The sequence below is a fragment of the Lagenorhynchus albirostris genome, chromosome 10, assembly GCF_949774975.1.
Source record: "Lagenorhynchus albirostris chromosome 10, mLagAlb1.1, whole genome shotgun sequence".
Lineage (NCBI taxonomy): Eukaryota > Metazoa > Chordata > Mammalia > Artiodactyla > Delphinidae > Lagenorhynchus > Lagenorhynchus albirostris.
In genome coordinates, this window is record NC_083104.1 from 45,705,000 (window position 1) to 45,725,496 (window position 20,497).

At 44.5% G+C, this 20,497-nt stretch overlaps 1 protein-coding gene across 1 annotated transcript; it reads left to right on the plus strand.

The window, feature by feature from the left end:
- Nucleotides 1–4,068: 4,068 nt before the first annotated feature.
- Nucleotides 4,069–19,701, plus strand: ZNF662 (zinc finger protein 662). Its single transcript, XM_060162278.1, is given in 5 exon segments — nucleotides 4,069–4,529; nucleotides 5,819–5,945; nucleotides 6,600–6,639; nucleotides 6,641–6,708; nucleotides 17,238–19,701. Coding segments are annotated over 5 exon segments (1,515 nt in total). The 5' UTR covers nucleotides 4,069–4,277; the 3' UTR covers nucleotides 18,266–19,701.
- Nucleotides 19,702–20,497: the final 796 nt, after the last annotated feature.

Here is a 20,497-nt window from a genome sequence, read left to right on the forward strand (position 1 = left end):
GACAGCCTGGCCCCAGGTTAATTACCTTACTCCTAGTCTGCATCTCATGTACCAGGTGACATTGAAGCCAGTGTAGGACTTAAAGGGCAAATTGGATTCTTGTCTCAACTCTGTCACCAACTCACGACATGATATGGGACATTTCATTTCACCTTTCTCGGCCCTGCTGTTCTGCTATATCAAACAGGAGGCTGAACTTGAGGTACTTGCCAGCAGTGAGATGCCATTATAAAGGTACTGGGCTGTTCATTCACTAAGAGGCTAAGAGATATGAGGGCATATGGTGGAAGTGAATGAAGGAATAGGATGGGGATTGGAATAATTGACATTGGGTGCCTATGCTGTTCATGGCCCTGTGCTGGTCATCCCCATTGCCACTGTGACCACTTATTTTTTACCATTTAAGAATCTTACCATTCTTATTTTGAGAATTTACCATGAGCCAAGAATTACGCCAAATGCTTTACATGTTTCATGCAATCTAGTTCTCATAACCCATATCAGGGATCTCCAGGACCACCTTCACATTCAGAGATTCCCTAGAAGAACTCACAGGACTCAGCATATAGTTTTAGTCATGACTAAGATTTATTACAGTGGTGTACTAAGGATACATAACCAAATCGTAAGGCAAAAAGACACACACGGAGTCTGCAAGAATCCATGTACAAGCTTCCTAATGATTTCTTGAAAGAAGCATTTACAAGAGAAATTAGAAAATACCTTGACATGAACGAAAATGAAAACCAAAACTTATGGCATATAGTGAAATCAGTACTCAGATGGGAAATTATAGTTGTAACTGGATTTAGGCAATTATAGAAAATGATTATAATGATCATGAATTATGAGGTGATAACTCCTAAGGTGATATTGGCATGACTTACATGTCAGAGGGTGGGAGATGGTCTAGGGTGTTACACGTTTTATAAGTAGGAACTTCTGAGCTAACTAGGGATGAGATGATGCGTATAGTGTGGGAAGACATGGGGAGGACTGAGGAGAAGGTGAAGTAATTGTTGCAGAGTCTGGTCGTAATGATCACGTGGCTGTGGAAGGAGAGGAACAACCCTGGTTGGGAAGAAGAAAACACCTTAGACTCTGAAGTCAGGGGCAGAGGGAGGGATCGTTAATCTATCTTAGGTTTTGGCTGTGGGATATCTGGCAGATTTAACCCAGGCTTTTGCCACTAACTTCAGTTTGACTACTGGCCAGCAAATGATCTTAGTTTAAAAACCCTCAGAATCCTCCCAACAGCCATTGACTCCAGAAGGGAACAGCCTCATCAAGAAACAATAGAGGGCTTCCCTGGTGGCGCAGTGGCTGAGAGTCCGTCTGCCGATGCAGGGGACACGGGTTCGTGCCCCGGTCCGGGAAGATCCCACATGCCGCGGAGCGGCTGGGCCCGTGAGCCATGGCCGCTGAGCCTGTGCGTCGGAGCCTGTGCTCCACAACGGGAGAGGCCACAACAGTGAGAGGCCTGCGTACCGCAAAAAAAAAAAAAAAAAGAAACAATAGAACAGTATTAACTTTATGGATATTGATGTGATTCCCTTTAGCCTCATACTGTTATGCTGGACTCTCTTGTACATTTTTCACAGATCAGTGACTTTTCTAAATTCTCTAGCATGAATGGTAATGGACAATTGTATTGCCCTGGATTTTTTGCTAGCCAGTTTAGCTGGGATATGTGCCATTGCTAGTTTTTCTTGTCTCACCTGGATTAATGACACATTTAGCTGGCTTCGCTCTGCATGTGGAGCCTGACATGGTCTTTCCTCCAGTGAGCCTGGTTATACCACTGTGAGTCGTAATCATGGTCACTCTTGTCCAATGCTACCTAAGACAAATGGAACACATTTGGCCCAATCCTCTATCTGTACAATTAATTAGAGTATCTGATGATCTATGTGGTGATTTATGCTCCCGAGAATTCTTCCCGTGTTAGAAGTTAGGAGGTAAAGTTGTAGGGGAGTGTGTCTACCATGGTGCCCTGGCAATTTCACGCGTATCTCTATAGGCCGTGCAGGCAAAGGCTTGAACTATAGCTAATTTGAGTCTTGGCTGATCATTCCAGAACATGAGAGGATGAGAGGAACTTTACAAGATTTTGAGGCCATCTTCCACTTCTGTCCCTATCCCCATGGGAGGCTGCCACAAGACAATTTGTCATTGCCTCCCAGATTCTGATGAGGCATGAGGCTTTCTGCCCCACTCTCCTCAGGTTATAACTGCAGACTATAACACTGTTTAGCTGCAGTCTAAAATTGTCTCCTCAGCAACCCCACGTTGCAGTCATCCAGCCCCCTTTCGTTTCCGTGTCATTGTTTTTGGTGTGTGGGACAAGGACTTGGGGAACTGGGATATTTGGCTACTCTTCCTTTTGCTGTTTATGTAAGTAATACATTATATGAATCTAAAAATGGCATATTGTATCTTTACTGGTCAAATCAGTTAGGAGTTAGCCTTGGCCTTGGCCTTGCCTACTGCTGTGTGTTTGACAGAAGAACAATAGAGAGAGTAAAAATATATGGTTAATTATGATAGACTGTTCCTCTCCTCTTTCGTTTTCTAAAAAATTTTGAACCAAACGCTGATCATAGTCATAAGAGACCTTTTTTCAGGTGGATGATGACTTAGTCATCAGTTATCTGAGGGCTCCTTGTTCTGAGCTAAAACTCCCATAATTGTTTTGTCACCAGTTCAGTTTTCTCCATCTGGTCCCAAAGAAAATCATGGGAACATTTTTTTGTATGCTCAACCTTCCTAGTGATCTTTCCCAAGTTGAGTCTCTGCTTCCTTCTCAGCACTCACAGACTATCAGCTAGTGTCCCTTTATGAGTTATTCCAGTATCCTCTTAGAAACCAACCAACCAACCAACAAGCCTGGGAGTTCATCTGAGGTCTCCTTTGCTCTGTGACTTTTCATTAGGTATGGTATCTGTAAGCTCTCAGTACCTGGGTAGCTATAACGCATCTGAACCTGTAGACTTGAATTCCTGTGAAGCAGACATCATCTTCCTTCCTTGTTCACCCAAGAGACTGAATATACAAATGAACAATGGCCAAACCATATAGAAAAATAGAACAATTTCCAGCAGCCCGTCCAGGAAACCAACCCACTATCTGCAATAACCAGTCCAAGAGTTCAAACTACTATCTGTAGCAATCAGTCCCGGAAGCCAAAATAACTCCTGTAGTAACCAGCCTCAAACAGCCAGAATTTGAATAATGCTTCCCAACCAATCACATCAGATGCTTTGCTTCTAGTAAGCCCTCATGCCTACAATCTTTAATCAGAGCATACCTGAAGCCTTCCTTTTTTCCTACTACAGAGCTTTCCCACTTCTCTGCCAAATGCAAGTATGGTGGCTGACTTCCTTGCTATAATAAGCTCTGAATAAATAGCCGTTGCTTGTTCTCAGTTGGGAGGTCTTCCTTTATTTCCACAACTTTCTTTAAAAGCATAGCTTCCTGACATGCTGTGTGATGTTAGGTAAGTCGTTTCCTCTCTTTGGGCCTCACTGTCTTCAACTGAAAAACTGGTTCAACATTTAATCATGCTTTGATTCAACAAACATTCTATGCCACTTAAAGAAATTGGGCCCTAAGAGGTGCTAGACGTTGGGCGGATGTTAGAGGCACAAAGATGAACATATCAAGGACATAGTCTGCTCTCGGAATGTAGAACTTAGTAGAAGGAGGCAGATATGTGAACAGGCATAGTCAAGTGAATGCTATGGATGCTTATACCAGCCTCCATCCTACAAAGGTTCAATGAGGTGGAGAAGAGTGGTCAGTGGGAAGAAAAGGGCCGGGAAAGGATTCCCAGAGGAAGCCTCCTCCCCAGCCTCCCCCCACCCCCAGCCCCCTACCGTTCTCCTTGATTTCTGCAGGGCCCAGAGCGCTCTGTGTCTCTGGGAGAGCTGGACCACTCTCCCCTCCCGACTTTGAGTGGCGAGAAGGGAGTACCATGGAGACGCGGAGCCCTCCACCGTCCTAGAGAAGCCGGAATGGCAAGCGTGCTGCAGCCTTCGCCTCTCGCATGCAGAGACCTGGCCCACGCAGAAAGTGGGGAGGTGGGCATGGGGCTGGTAGGGGCTTGGAGCCTGGCTCTTGTTCGGGCGGCTCCCGGGTGGGGTGGGGGGGCCGCTATGTCAGGCCCGCCCGGGTCTGGAGCGTCCCTCCCTGACCCCGGGTAGTACCCGGTCGGGCTCGGTGAGCGCTGAGCCGGCGCCACGAAGCTGGCTCGGCTCTGCCCGGGGCTCTAGGCCCACATGAGGGGCGGAGAGGAGGCAGTGCGGCTACCGATAAACCGTGGTACAGCCCAGAGTGGAGGGCCCAGAGGAACAGGTAGGGGCAGAGTGGATTCGACATCCCCCAGGCTTGTGGCGGCAGGGGAAGCACACGTGCAGATGCACAGGCATGAGCCAATTCTGAGGCAGAGGTGGCCCAGCACAGAGCGCTGTGTGCGGCGACGAATGGCCAGAATTTCCACGACTGGTTTTACAGAGCTGGTTTTGTTTGAGGTGGGTCTTGAGAAGAACATGAGCTTGCAGGAGTAGGAGGAAGGATCTGGATCTTCAGGCCGGGGGTGGGGGTGGGGGGACGGGGGGGTGTAGGTCCAAGGATACAGATCTGGGCAAGGAAAGGGTTTGGGTTCATAACGGAACCGTGACGGTATAGGACATGAGGGTGGTCTTGCAGGAAATGATCCTTGGGAAGTAAGCTGGGTCCCTGAATGGTGACTGGAATTGTCTGCAGTTCAGAGTTGGACTTTTTTAGGCAGGCAAAAGTGAGCCAGCCAAAGTCTTTGAGCCTTGGAATGCTGGGGAAGTTGCTGTGAGAACATTGCCGGGCAAGGACTGATGGGAATGGACCAGAACTGGCCCCTCCATAGTATTGAGATTGAGACCCTGAATGAGGCAGTGGCTGGGAATTATAAGAAGTCTTCATGGCTCCAAGTTAGCACTGTTTGTGTTTCTCAAGGAAGAGAGTGAGAGAGAAAGTCAAGAAAAGAAAAGGTGCAGGAGCTAGGGCTCCGAGAAGTACAGAAAAAGGAACACTGAGACTGGGATTTGGGGAAGAGAGTAGGGTAGGTGCGTTAGGGAGTAGTCAGAGTTGGGTTCTGCCCTGTTGAGTACAGCCTCTCGAGCAGCCTGAGTGTTCTGAGGGGCCCTTAGCTGCCTCTTTGGCTGGTGGCAGTGACTGGGAGGGAGAGAAGAGCAAGAGTCCTAGACAGGGGCAGCAGGGGTGGCAGGAGTGAGGATAGAAGACAGTGTGCCATAGTAGGTAAGAGCCAGAGAGTCCCACAGGCCTGAGTTCTGTCTCAGCTCTTTAACTCGGGGGATGTTAATCTCTGAGCCTCAGTTTCCCTTCTGTAAAATGGGTCTAATGTCCTTCTCACATTCTGTGAGGCGTGCCCAGAGTAATATATGTAAAGTGCTTGGCACAGGCTCAATAAATGTCAGTTGCTCTTGTTATCAAGGGTTGGTGACCTCTGAAGGAGGATACACTGTGGAGAAAGGTTGGCACTTAGAGCACATATGGGAACGAAAAGGGAAAACTTGCAGAGACTCATGAAAAAGATGAGAGGATGTTTGCTGAAGTAAAAATGAAGAGACATGAGAAGATTGGTAGCTGATCCCTTATATCTTTGTAAGTAGGGGGCAAAAATCTGTTGCGAGTTCCCTTAGACATTCAGAATCCAGAACCTCAGTGGGCATCCCCTCCAGTACCTCTTAGTGCCTGGGTCTACCCAGACTCCAGGCCTGGGTCCTGGGATTGTCCTAGGGCATTTAAACACATGTTGTTTCAGGAGTCAGTGACTTTCGAGGATGTAGCCATCTACTTCTCTGAGAATGAATGGACCGGCCTGACCCCTGCTCAGAGGGCCCTGTACAGGGATGTGATGCCGGAGGATTATGGGGCCGTGGCTTCCTTGGGTAAGGGTCTTTCCCTCTGGACTCTGCCTCTACCCTTTGGAATTTCTTGGCTCCTTCTTCCTCAAAGGCTCAGGAGTCTTTGATAACCTCAGTTGAGTGGCAGCTTCAGGCTCTTGTATTCTTAATGACCCAACCTTAGTGGTTGCTGGGAAGTAGGAAGTCCTGGTATCAATTCAGGCCTCACATAGGACTTCCTTACCCCCGGCTGAGAGCTGGTGTTCTCCTGACTCATGTGCTGTGGATACAGTGGGAGGAGAGAAGATTCCTGGTGCCCCTCTGAGCCCTCAGTTCCCACCACCTCAGTTTGGGAGACCCAGCCCAATACCAACCATCCTCATACAGACGTCTGAGCTTGAGAGCTCTCAGAGAGGGAGAGCACAAGAAAGCTCAGTTCCTCAAAGAGTGAAGTCATCTGTTTGCTCACTCACGCTGTTATTGAGCGCCCCTTCCTCTCTGTTTCCTGACCTTTGTGAGCCTCCAGGCCCCTCTCCCCTGGGTCTCCTGTCCCTTTCCCCGGACTTCTTTTTCTTGTTCTCCCTAGTAATTTCCCTTCTTTCCCCTCCCACCCCTGAAGACACAGGCCTGGGAGGAACCCTGGGGTTGCTCTGTGTCACCCTACTCACCCACCTGTCCCATTTCCTTCCTGTCAAGCAGCATTTCCATTTCCCAAGCCGGCTCTGATTTTCCAGCTGGAACGAAGCACCGTGGAGCTTGGCTCCTCAGGGAGCTCTGGATGGAGAGGGCCCGAGGAGCATCTCCTCAGGTGAGTGAGGATACATGTGCCAGTCATCTGACCAGTTCCCTTGTCTTAATCTTTAAATTGTCATGGGTGTGTTCTCTTAACCTAGTGCTGTAGACACCAGTGGGATTCCTTGTTTTCCTCTGTGTTCCCATGGTTTTCCATCTTGAGTCCTTGCTGTATTCATCCGGGCTCTTCTGTCTGCCATCTTCATGCACCTGTTTTTCCTCTTCCCCATCTCCACTGTTCTTTTCAGGGCCGTTATGTATCTTTACTCCCTGACTTTTCTGTTTCCTTTCTGATCTGAGGTGGCCTTTCTACTTTCCTGGCCTGCTTATAATCTTCCAGCAGAAGATTCGGACTGCCCTTTGGGGTATCATGGCCATTTTTTTTTTTTTTTTTTTTTTTTTTTTGCGGTACACGGGCCTCTCACTGTTGTGGCCTCTCCCGCTGCGGAGCACAGGCTCCGGATGCGCAGGCTCAGCGTCTATGGCTCACGGGCCCAGCCGCTCTGCAGCATGTGGGATCTTCCCAGACTGGGGCACGAACCCGTGTCCCCTGCATCGGCAGGCAGACTCTCAACCACTGCACCACCAGGGAAGCCCTTATCATGGCCATTTTTATCACTAGAAATCAAGAAGTCTAAATAACCCTGAGCCAAATACTTCCTGTTCCTCAGGGATTTCTGGTGGGAAAGCCCTGGCATTTGTTTAGGCCCAGCACAGGGCTTCCCTGCTCCTAATTTCCTACTGAGAACTGTGTCCTCTTATTGCCCCCTGGCCCCATTTCATCTTCTTCCCACAGAGGCTCTTCTGTGGGCACAGGTGACTTGAGCTGTGCCCTCAACTTCCCCATTCACACAGTTCCTTGCTGTGTCTGGAAGTCTTTCCATGTTAGGATACCGTTGATTGCAAGTAACAACCCAATTCAAACTGGCTTAAATAAAAAAGAGGAATTTATTGTTTTGTGTAATTGGCAAGTCCATAGGTAGAATGGGCTGCAGGTACATTTGGATCAGAATTTCAGTCTCTGCTCTTCTCTGTCTCCTCGTATGTTGGTTTTGTCTACAGTCTGGCTCCTCTCGTGGTTGTAAGGTGATCGGTAGTTGTAACCAGGACTGTGCTTCTTCACACCGATGGAGAGGAACAGAGCAGGCCTTCCTTAGGCTTTAACCATTGTGAATCACAGTCCCAAGTATTGCTCTGCTGCTCCATCTTAAGTCTTATGCCGGCTCTAAATCAGTCTCTACAGCCAGGGAAAAGCTCTGCACTGATTGACTTGGCCTGGATTGCTGGTCCCTGAAAGGATCTCTCATGTAGTGAGTGAGATGGGATAACCTGTTTGGCTTAGCTCAGTGAGGGCCTGTACCAGGAGCTGGACTTGGGATCACTCCCACCCAAAGGGCCTGGCTACTCCCTAGTGGGGGAGGGGTAGAATGGATGTAGGGAGGCACCTACAGTGTCCTCTACATTCTCTCAGCATCTCAGTACCTACTCTCCCTGCCACTCAAGGGCATTCTCATCTCTGCTTTAGGCAGAAAGCTAACAGCTAAGTTATTCCTTGAGCAAAACCCTAACTCCCTGACTTGCAGCAGCCCTCCTTGGAGCTCATGTCCCTACTCAAAGTCTTAAAGAAGAGAGTACTCACGAGGCATATAGTCCTTTGCCTCAGCAGCATGAAAGGTCATCATTTTTTTTTTAAGTCCTCTCCATATATATATTTATTTATTTAATTTTTTTATACAGCAGGTTCTTATTAGTTATCCATTTTATACATATTAGTGTATATATGTCAGTCCCAATCTCCCAGTTCATCACACTGAAAGGTCATCATTTGGAAATTGCAGAATTGATCTGTTTCTTAGGAGGATTTGGTTGGGAGTTACAAAGAGACCAATCTTAGCTAAGTCTGAAGAATTTATTAGAGTGGACCTTTGTAAATAGAGGTGTTTATTGTTAGAGCAAGAAGTGACTTCTGGGAATGGCTGAATGAGGCTATGAGGCCATTTCTTATGGATGCCATAAGACATGAGAGACCCATTGTTGATCCTTTGTGAAAAGAGAAGGCAGTAGATAAATAGATAGGAAGGAAGGGAAGTAAGAGGTGGTGCTTTCCCAACATAGCCTCAGGAACAGCTCCTTGCAGTTCTTTCCTATCCTGATACTTTGCTATGTGAATTGGCTTTCAGCTCCTAGGGGCAGGTGCAGAAGAGACCTTAGTCTTTCCTGTTTCTTCTTGACATTTTAAAATGAGTGATAACTTTTTGTATATTGGTGAACTGATGGAATCACAACTTCCCTGAACCTCTATTTCCTGTCCTTTATATTCTTATTACTCTCAAGTTTCAGGTCACTGTTTTACCAGTCTTTCCCCCGACCTTCATTCTCCCCACCACTTCCATCTCAGCTCCTTTCCTAATGGGCCCCACTCCTCCAGTTGAGTCAGCCTTATTTATATCTTGATCCTGGCAGGATATCCATTTCTTTTTTTTTTTTTTTTTTTTTATGGTTGTTGTCCCTTTATTTTATTTCTTTTTTTAAAGATTTTTTTTTTTTTTTTTAGTTTTTTTTTTTAACATCTTTATTGGAGTATAATTGCTTTACAATGGTATGTTAGCTTCAGCTTCACAACAAAATGAATCAGTTATATACATACATATATTCCCATATCTCTTCCCGCTTGCGTCTCCCTCCCTCCCACCCTCCCTATCCCACCCCTCCAGGCGGTCACAAAGCACCGAGCTGATCTCCCTGTGCTATGCGGCTGCTTCCCACTAGCTATTTACCTTACGTTTGGTAGTGTATATATGTCCATGCCTCTTTATCGCTTTGTCACCGTTTACCCTTCCCCCTCCCCATAACCTCAAGTCCATTCTCTAGTAAGTCTGTGTCTTTATTCCTGTTTCACCCCTAGGTTTTTCATGACATTTTTTTTTTTAAATTCCATATATATGTGTTAGCATACGGTATTTGTCTCTCTCTTTCTGACTTACTTCACTCTGTATGACAGACTCTAGGTCTATCCACCTCATTACAAATAGCTCAATTTCGTCTCTTTTTATGGCTGAGTAATATTCCATTGTATATATGTGCCACATCTTCTTTATCCATTCATCCGATGATGGACACTTAGGTTGTTTCCATCTCCGGGCTATTGTAAATAGAGCTGCAATGAACATTGTGGTACATGACTCTTTTTGAATTATGGTTTTCTCAGGGTATATGCCCAGTAGTGGGATTGCTGGGTCATATGTTAGTTCTATTTGTAGCTTTTTAAGGAACCTCCATACTGTTCTCCACAGTGGCTGTATCAATTTACATTCCCACCAACAGTGTAAGAGGGTTCCCTTTTCTCCACACCCTCTCCAGCATTTATTGTTTCTAGATTTTTTGATGATGGCCATTCTGACTGGTGTGAGATGATATCTCATTGTAGTTTTGATTTGCATTTCTCTCATGATTAGTGATGTTGAGCATTCTTTCATGTGTTTGTTGGCACTCTGTATATCTTCTTTGGAGAAATGTCTATTTAGGTCTTCTGCCCATTTTTGGATTGGGTTGTTTGTTTTTTTGTTATTAAGCTGCATGAGCTGCTTATAAATTTTGGAGATCAATCCTTTGTCAGTTGCTTCATTTGCAAATATTTTCTCCCATTCTGAGGGTTGTCTATTGGTCTTCTTTATGGTTTTCTTTGCTGCGCAAAAGCTTTTAAGTTTCATTAGGTCCCATTTGTTTACTCTTGTTTTTATTTCCATTTCTCTAGGAGGTGGGTCAAAAAGGACCTTGCTGTGATTTATGTCATAGAGTGTTCTGCCTATGTTTTCCTCTAAGAGTTTGATAGTTTCTGGCCTTACATTTAGGTCTTTAATCCATTTTGAGCTTATTTTTGTGTATGGTGTTAGGGAGTGATCTAATTTCATACCTTTACATGCAGCTGTCCAGTTTTCCCAGCACCACTTATTGAATAGGCTGTCCTTTCTCCACTGTACATTTCTGCCTCCTTTGTCAAAGATAAGGTGACCATATGTGCGTGGGTTTATCTCTGGGCTTTCTATCCTGTTCCATTGATCTATCTTTCTGTTTTTGTGCCAGTACCATACCGTCTTGATAACTGTAGCTTTGTAGTATAGTCTGAAGTCTGGGAGCCTGATTCCTCCAGTTCCTTCTTTCGTTCTCAAAATTGCTTTGGCTATTCGGGGTCTTTTGTGTTTCCATACAAATTGCAAAATTTTTTGTTCTAGTTCTGTGAAAAATGCCAGTGGTAGTTTGATAGGGATTGCATTGAATCTATAGATTGCTTTCGGTAGTAGAGTCATTTTCACAATGTTGATTCTTCCAATCCAAGAACATGGTATATCTCTCCATCTATTTGTATCGTCTTTAATTTCTTTCATCAGTGTCTTATAATTTTCTGCATACAGATCTTTTGTCTCCTTAGGTAGGTTTATTCCTAGATATTTTATTCTTTTTGTTGCAATGGTAAATGGGAGTGTTTTCTTGATTTCACTTTCAGATTTTTCATCATTAGTATATAGGAATGCCAGAGATTTCTGTGCATTAATTTTGTATCCTGCCACTTTACCAAATTCATTGATTAGCTCTAGTAGTTTTCTGGTAGCATCTTTAGGGTTCTCTATGTATAGGATCATGTCATCTGCAAACAGTGACAGCTTTACTTCTTCTTTTCCGATTTGGATTCCTTTTATTTCCTTTTCTTCTCTGATTGCTGTGGCTAAAACTTCCAAAACTATGTTGAATAAGAGTGGTGAGAGTGGGCAACCTTGTCTTGTTCCTGATCTTAGTGGAAATGCTTTCAGTTTTTCACCATTGAGGAGGATGTTTGCTGTGGGCTTGTCATATATGGCCTTTATTATGTTGAGGAAAGTTCCCTCTATGCCTACTTTCTGGAGGGTTTTTATCATAAATGGGTGTTGAATTTTGTCAAAAGCTTTCTCTGCATCTATTGAGATGATCATATGGTTTTTCTCCTTCAGTTTGTTAATATGGTTTATCACATTGATAGATTTGCGTATATTGAAGAATCCTTGCATTCCTGGAATAAACCCCACTTGATCATGGTGTATGATCCTTTTAATGTGCTGTTGGATTCTGTTTGCTAGTATTTTGCTGAGGATTTTTGCATCTATGTTCATCAGTGATATTGGCCTGTAGTTTTCTTTCTTTGTGACATCCTTGTCTGGTTTTGGTATCAAGGTGATGGTGGCCTCGTAGAAGGAGTTTGGGAGTGTTCCTCCCTCTGCTATATTTTGGAAGAGTTTGAGAAGGATAGGTGTTAGCTCTTCTCTAAATGTTTGATAGAATTCGCCTGTGAAGCCATCTGGTCCTGGGCTTTTCTTTGTTGGAAGATTTTTAATCACAGTTTCAATTTCAGTGCTTGTGATTGGTCTGTTCATATTTTCTATTTCTTCCTGATTCAGTCTTGGCAGGTTGTGCATTTCCAAGAATTTGTCCATTTCTTCCAGATTGTCCATTTTATTGGCATAGAGTTGCTTGTAGTAATCTCTCATGATCTCTTTTATTTCTGCAGTGTCAGTTGTTACCTCTCCTTTTTCATTTCTAATTCTATTGATTTGAGTCTTCTCCCTTTTTTTCTTGATGAGTCTGGCTAGTGGTTTATCTATTTTGTTTATCTTCTCAAAGAACCAGCTTTTAGTTTTATTGATCTTTGCTATTGTTTCCTTCATTTCTTTTTCATTTATTTCTGATCTGATTTTTATGATTTCTTTCCTTCTGCTAGCTTTGGGGTTTTTTTGTTCTTCTTTCTCTAATTGCTTGAGGTGCAAGGTTAGGTTGTTTATTCGAGATGTTTCCTGCTTCTTAAGGTGGGCTTGTATTGCTATAAACTTCCCCCTTAGAACTGCTTTTGCTGCATCTCCCACAGGTTTTTGGTCGTTGTGTCTCCATTGTCGTTTGTTTCTAGGTATTTTTTGATTTCCTCTTTGATTTCTTCAGTGGTCACTTCATTATTAAGTAGTGTATTGTTTAGCCTCCATGTGTTTGTATTTTTTACAGATCTTTTCCTGTAATTGATATCTAGTCTCATGGCGTTGTGGTCAGAAAAGATACTTGATACAATTTCAATTTTCTTAAATTTACCAAGGCTTGATTTGTGACCCAAGATATGATCTATCCTGGAGAATGTTCCATGAGCACTTGAGAAAAATGTGTATTCTGTTGTTTTTGGATGGAATGTCCTATAAATATCAATTAACTCCATCTCGTTTAATGTATCATTTAAAGCTTGTGTTTCCTTATTTATTTTCATTTTGGATGATCTGTCCATTGGTGAAAGTGGGGTGTTAAAGTCCCCTACTATGAATGTGTTACTGTCGATTTCCCCTTTTATGGTTGTCAGTATTTGCCTTATGTATTGAGGTGCACCTAAGTTGGGTGCATAAATATTTACAATTGTTATATCTTCCTCTTGGATCGATCCCTTGATCATTATGTAGTGTCCTTCTTTGTCTCTTCTAATAGTCTTTGTTTTAAAGTCTATTTTGTCTGATATGAGAATTGCTACTCCAGCTTTCTTTTGGTTTCCATTTGCATGAAATACCTTTTTCCATCCCCTTACTTTCAGTCTGTATGTGTCTCTAGGTCTGAAGTGGGTCTCTTGTAGACAGCACATATATGGGTCTTGTTTTTGTATCCATTCAGCCAATCTGTGTCTTTTGGTGGGAGCATTTAGTCCATTTACATTTAAGGTAATTATCGATATGTGTGTTCCTATTCCCATTTTCTTAATTGTTTTGGGTTCATTATTGTAGGTCCTTTCCTTCTTTTGTGTTTCTTGCCTAGAGAAGTTCCTTTAGCAGTTGTTGTAGAGCTGGTTTGGTGGTGCTGAACTCTCTCAGCTTTTGCTTGTCTGTAAAGGTTTTAATTTCTCCATCAAATCTGAATGAGATCCTTGCTGGGTAAAGTAATCTCGGTTGCAGGTTTTTCTCCTTCAACACTTTCAATATGTCCTGCCACTCCCTTCTGGCTTGCAGAGTTTCTGCTGAAAGATCAGCTGTTAACCTTACGGGGATTCCCTTGTGTGTTATTTGTTGTTTTTCCCTTGCTGCTTTTAATATGTTTTCTTTGTATTTAATTTTTGACAGTTTGATTAATATGTGTCTTGGCGTATTTCTCCTTGGATTTATCCTGTATGGGACTCTCTGTGCTTCCTGGACTTGATTAACTATTTCTTTTCCCATATTAGGGAAGTTTTCAACTATAATCTCTTCAAATATTTTCTCAGTCCCTTTCTTTTTCTCTTCTTCTTCTGGAACCCCTATAATTCGAATGTTGGTGCGTTTAATGTTGTCCCAGAGGTCTCTGAGACTGTCCTCAGTTCTTTTCATTCTTTTTTCTTTTTTCTGCTCTGCAGTAGTTATTTCCACTATTTTATCTTCCAGGTCACTTATCCGTTCTTCTGCCTCAGTTATTCTGCTACTGATCCCATCTAGAGTACTTTTAATTTCATTTATTGTGTTGTTCATCGTTGCTTGTTTCATCTTTAGTTCTTCTAGGTCCTTGTTAACTGATTCTTGCAATTTGTCCATTCTATTGTCCATTCTATCTCCAAGATTTTGGATCAACCTTACTATCATTATTCTGAATTCTTTTTCAGGTAGACTGCCTATTTCCTCTTCATTTGTTAGGTCTGGTGGGTTTTTATCTTGCTCCTTCATCTGCTGTGTGTTTTTCTGTCTTTTCATTTTGCTTATCTTACTGTGTTTGGGGTCTCCTTTTTTGCAGGCTGAAGGTTCGTAGTTCCTGTTGTTTTTTGTGTCTGTCCCCAGTGGCTAAGCTTGGTTCAGTGGGTTGTGTAGGCTTCCTGGTGGAGGGTACTAGTGCCTGTGTTCTGGTGTATGAGGCTGGATCTTGTCTTTCTGGTGGGCAGGTCCACGTCTGGTGGTGTGTTTTGGGGTGTCTGTAGACTTACTATGATTTTGGGCAGCCTCTCTGCTAATGGGTGGGGTTGTGTTCCTGTCTTGCTAGTTGTTTGGCATAGGATGTCCAGCACTGTAGCTTGCTGGTCGTTGAGTGAAGCTGGGTGCTGGTGTTGAGATCGAGATCTCTCGGAGATTTTTGCTGTTTGATATTATGTGCAGCTGGGAGGCCTCTTGTGGACCAGTGTCCTGAAGTTGGCTCTCCCACCTCAGAGGCACAGCACTGACTCCTGGCTGCAGCACCAAGAGCCTTTCATCCACAGGGCTCCTTAATTTGGGATGATTCGTTGTCTATTCAGGTATTCCACAGATGCAGGATATATCAAGTTGATTGTGGAGCTTTAATCCGCTGCTTCTGAGGCTGCTGGGAGAGATTTCCCTTTCTCTTCTTTGTTCTGACAGTTCCCAGGGGCTCAGCTTTGGATTTGGCCCCGCCTGTGCGTGTAGGTCGCCAGAGGGCGTCTGTTCTTTGCTCAGACAGGACGGGGTTAAAGGAGCCGCTGATTCGGAGGCTCTGGCTCACCCAGGCCGGGGGGTAGGGAGGGTCACGGAGTGCGGGGCGGGCCTGCAGCGGCAGAGGCCGGCGTGACGCTGCAGCCTGAGGGCGCCGTGCGCTCTCCCGGGGGAGCCGTCCCTGGATCCCGGGACCCTGGCAGTGGCGGGCTGCACAGGCTCCCCGGAAGGGCGTGTGGCTAGTGACCTGTGCTCGCACACAGGCCTCCTGGCTGCGGCAGCAGCGGCCTTAGCGTCCCATGTCCGTCTCTGGGCTCCGCACTCTTAGCCGCGGCTCGCGCCCGTCCCTGGAGCTCTCTCAAGCAGCGTTCTTAATCCCCTCTCCTCGTGCACCAGGAAACAAAGAGGGACGTAAAAGTCTCTTGCCTCTTCGGCAGGTCCAGACCCCTCCCCGGACTCTCTCCCGGCCAGCCGCGGCGCACCAACGCCCTGCAGGCTGTGTTCACGCCGCCAACCTCAGTCCTCTCCTGGCGCTCCGACAAAAGCCGGAGCCTCAGCTCCCAGTCCCGCCCGCCCCGGCGGGCGAGCAGACAAGCCTCTCGGCTGGTGAGTGCCGGTCGGCCCGATCCTCTGCGCTGGAATCTGTCCGCTTTGCCCTCCGCACCCCTGTTGCTGTGTTCTCCTCCGCGGCTCCCAAGCTCCCCCACTCCGCCTCCCGAAGTCTCCACCCGCGAAGGGGCTTCCTAGTGTGTGGACACTTTTCCTCCTTCACAGCTCTCTCCCGCTGGTGCAGGACCCGTCCCTATCCTTTTGTCTCTGTTTAGTTTTTTCTTTTGCCCAACCAGGTACGTGGGGGGTTCCTTGCCTTTTGGGAGGTCTGAGGTCTTCTGCCAGCGTTCAGTAGGTGCTCCGTAGGAGTTGTTCCACGCGTAGATGTACTTCTGGTGTATCTGTGGAGAGGAAGGTGATCTCCGCGTCTTACTCTTCCGCCATCTTCCCGGAAGTCCCAGGATATCCATTTCTAAAGCCTGCTGGGATCTCCCATCTTGAGCAGGTAGAAGAGCCATTGAAACCGAAACTGCAAGGAGAGGGTCCAAGCCTAATTTGTACCGGTAAGTGAGAGGGAAATGAGCATTTTTCTCCCAGTCACACATTTTTCTCCTGTCTTTCCTTTGTAAAGTGTTAAAATTCCATTCCATTTATGTTCTAAATAAAAGACCCTCTAAAAATCCCCAAATCAACTAATTAATCAGAGGAAATGTAAACTCTAAACTTCCAACTTTTATTTGGACAAGTGCAGATAATTAAATTTGGATGGATCTTTCATCTTAGGCTCAAACTGAACAGAGGGCTTACCTATCTGGCTGCAGTGGTCAATCAATATGTTAAAAGGTAAATGCTGTATTTTTCTCATTGTGTTCATTGCTACGGATCAGAAATCAAGTAATATATGGCTCCTATCCCGGAAAGGCTCACAGTCTGATGAGACATTATACAAAAATGTATAATTATAACAAAATGTGATGCTGTAACAGAGATTTGAATAAGACACTATGGAACAAAGAGACACTTTGGCCAACACTGCCTAAAGTAATTCAGGGAAGCACTTTTCATGGTGGACCCGGTGTTTGGATTGAATGAGAAGACTTTATTTCCATTCAGTGTTGAAAAGTATAAGAGAGTCTTCTTTGTGCTCCCCACCGTGTGTGATAAGCTCAGGGTCCCCAGGTATACCACAGATATTCTTTATTTCTGAACAGGTCCTCTGCTCTGAATCCTGGCTAGTTCTTCTCATGTTATAAACTGAACTACCTAGAAGGAATTTTGACTTATCTCCCTTAGAATTCAATTCAACTATTTCCCAAGAGCACCCCCCGCCCCCAACTCCCCACCTGCCGGCCCCATGCTTGCTCTGGTGCTGGAAATCAGAGCCCTCAGCCCTCAGGGACTGTCTGCCTAATTTCTGCCTTTTGATTTTTGTTGCTTTCTGTATGTTAGCTCTGTTTCGCCGTTTTCAGCTACGTCAGGGCCACTTAGACACAGGGGTGGCACTTGGAGGAAGATGGACATATTAATCCCACTTGGTGACCTCAGTCACTCTGTCATGGGTAATGATGACATTTGCAGCTCTGGTTTCTTCTTTCAGAGTCTGTGTCCAAGAGTGAGAAAGAAGGTTTTATTCTGAAGGAGGATACTTTTGAGGAGGCACAGGACCACATGGTGCTATCAGGTGGACCCCAGTGCTGTGGTTCCCAGGAATTCTGGTTTGGAAAAACCTGTGAAGAGGAGAAAAGCAGGTTAATGAGATGGCCTGCCTACCCCAATAGGGAAAGTGTGGAGAACACTACATGTGACATTATAGAAGTGATTGTCAAGGATGAGATGACCTCAGTAGGAGAGCATTTGAAAGATGCTGATGTTTATACCCACCTTGTACCTCAGAAAAGTCTACATGAGCAGGTATTCTATATATGTGAAGAATGTGGCAAGTGTTTTGTTCAAAATGAAGACTTTGATCAACATCAGAGAATTCATATTGGGAAGAAAGTCTGTGGATGTAAGGAATGCGGGAAGACTTTCAGTTTCAGATAACACTGCATTGTACATCAGAGGACTCACACTGGGGTGAAACCCTACGTTTGTCAAGAATGTGCTAAAGCCTTCATTTGGAAGTCAAACCTGATTGGGCACCAGAGAATTCACACTGGAGAGAAACCCTTTGAATGTAAGGAATGTGGGAAGGGCTTTAGTCAGAACACAAGCCGTACACAACATCAGCGAATCCACACCGGGGAGAAACCATATACATGTAAGGAATGTGGGAAAAGTTTTACTCAGAACCCAGTCCTTCTTCGACATCAGAGAATCCACACCGGGGAGAAAGCTTATGAATGTAAGGACTGTGGGAAAGGCTTCATGTGGAAGTTGGATCTTGCTCAGCACCAATGGGTCCACACTGGAGAGAAGCCTCATGAATGTATTGACTGTGGGAAAAGCTTCATTTGCAAGGCACACCTTGCTCGTCATCAGAGAATCCATACTGGGGAAAGACCCTATAAATGTAATGACTGTGGGAAGGCCTTCAGTCAGAATTCTGTTTTGATTATGCACCAGAGGCGCCATGCTAGAGAGAAACCCTATAACTGTCAGACTTCTCACTTTCTTGAACATTAGAGAATGCATAATGGTGATACTTGTTTATAATTCTTATGCTACAGGAACCCCAGCCACAAGATGAGATGACTGCCCACAGTTTGCTGTAACTGTAATAGCCAGTATTGTCTTGCCCCTTCTCCTGAGTGGATACCCTGTCCTCTAGCAAGACTGGTCTCTCTGTTCAGCCATACTCATACTAGGCAACATTTAGTTGAGCACCTACTCTATTTCAGGTACTGTGCTAACCATTTTACATACATTCCTTAACTTTTCTTAATCCTATAAGGTAGGTACTCTTATCCTCATTTTACAAATGAGAAATCTGAGGTTGAAAGAGGTTATAAACTCATTCAAGTTCACTCAGGTAGTAAAGTTTAGAGTTAAGATTGGAACCAGGCCTATCTGACTCCCGAATCTATTGTTCTTTATCTGTGCACATTTCTGCTTCTGCCTGTTTTTATTTGCTCAAATTTCCCTGGGCTAAAAGTCTCCTTTCCTCATCTAAGACTCAGCTCCTTCAGGTGAACAGACCTCTCTTCGTTTTCTAATTGTAGTCAGTACCACCCAAGTTGGTATTTAATTATGTGCTATCTTCTATTTTTTCTAATAGTCTCATGCCTGTTAGTCTGGCTAAATGACTCTTTGAGGACCAACACTGCATTTCTTTATGTTTTTCAAATTTTGAAACGTATTTATTTTTGACTAGCTATAACATACTCATGATAAAAAAAAATTGAAATAGTTCAAAAAGGTGTTCAGTGAAAAGTAAATTTCCTTGTCACTCCTGTCTTCCAGTCCTTCTCAGAGACAATGCGTTGGTTCTGTGTCTTTCTGGGTACATGCCCGCACAAGTATTTATTAATACTACTTTCCATAAGTCTACCCCACTTAAAACCATATTTGATATAGTGATATTGCTATTACTTTGCCAACTCCAGGACCTTCTCTTCCTCAGAAGTTGTTGGCCTCCTTTAGGTCACTAAGGTAAATTAAGGAAAGCAATGGAGACAGTCTGGGTTGTGCAGTCTTGGGAGACCTGATTGCCCTTGTGTTATAAGAGAGTACTCTGGGACTGGGAAAATGTAAACCAACGGAATTTTTTTTCATAAAAATTTGTAGAGCTACAACCCCTCTCATAGCACCACTATCCTAAATTCTCTCCTAGTCTGTCCCCTTCTCATCACCATAATACCTACGTCCCAAAGTAAGCTGTGGGGCTATCACCAAAGGAGGGATAAGTGGTCACTTCACGCTCCTTTGGGTATCCTCAATCAGCAGTGGCAATATAATCCAGTATCTTGGTGTCAGGGTGACAAATGCCCTGCATACGTCCATGATCAAACATAAATGCTAGGCACTCATAGATTCTACGCAGCAAGTAAGGGGAAGGTGAAGCATTCCAAAATTAACTTGATTACAGACTTGAAATCAAGTCTATAAAATAAAATATTTTTTAAAAGGGGATACAGGCTGTTAAAATATTAATTATGAAGAAATGCAGGATATTAATGAATGGTATGAACCATCTTAAAGAGTCAGAGAACCAAAGGCCCTATTCAGAGAAGAACGCTGGCCAAAACAGATGAAACATCCATTCCAGACTCTCCACCTTTAGAGCCATTTTCCAGACTGCAGTTTGCTCCATTGCTATTTAGGCATCCCACTTTATAAGCTCCCAGCCAGTGAGTATAATGGTTGATAAAGGAGCAAGGAGGAGAAGCCAGAGGCCTGCTTGGACCAAACTTCTGCTTCCTGAAAAGTACAAACATACTGATAACTCTGGAGTTTCTGACTGCTGAAGCCAAAGGCCATGTAGTAAGGAGAACTTGGTCTGGTGTAGTCCAGCTAGAGTACCTCTAATAAGCAGGAAAAATTTTATTTTGTTACTACACAGACCCAGGAAATGGAAATGAGTGATGTGAACACGTGTTTTGAGGAAGTTGTTTATTACACAAATATTACCGAGCACCTGCTTGTATGCAAAGCACTGTGCCAGGTGCTGTAAAGGAATGATAAGTCAGACCTGCTCCCTGCCTTCCTGGAACATTAATCTAGTGAAGATTAAAGGGACCAACCAAAAAAAATCAAGTGAACAAGATTATTAAAGATTGCTAAGTGCTCTGAAGGGAATGAACAAGGTACAGAAAGTGGGACCCTCTTTCTGTAGATGCTCACAGGAGGCCTATCCTAAGAGGTAACATTAAAGGTATGACTCAGAGGATGAGAAAGAGCCTCTTGTACCAAGAACAG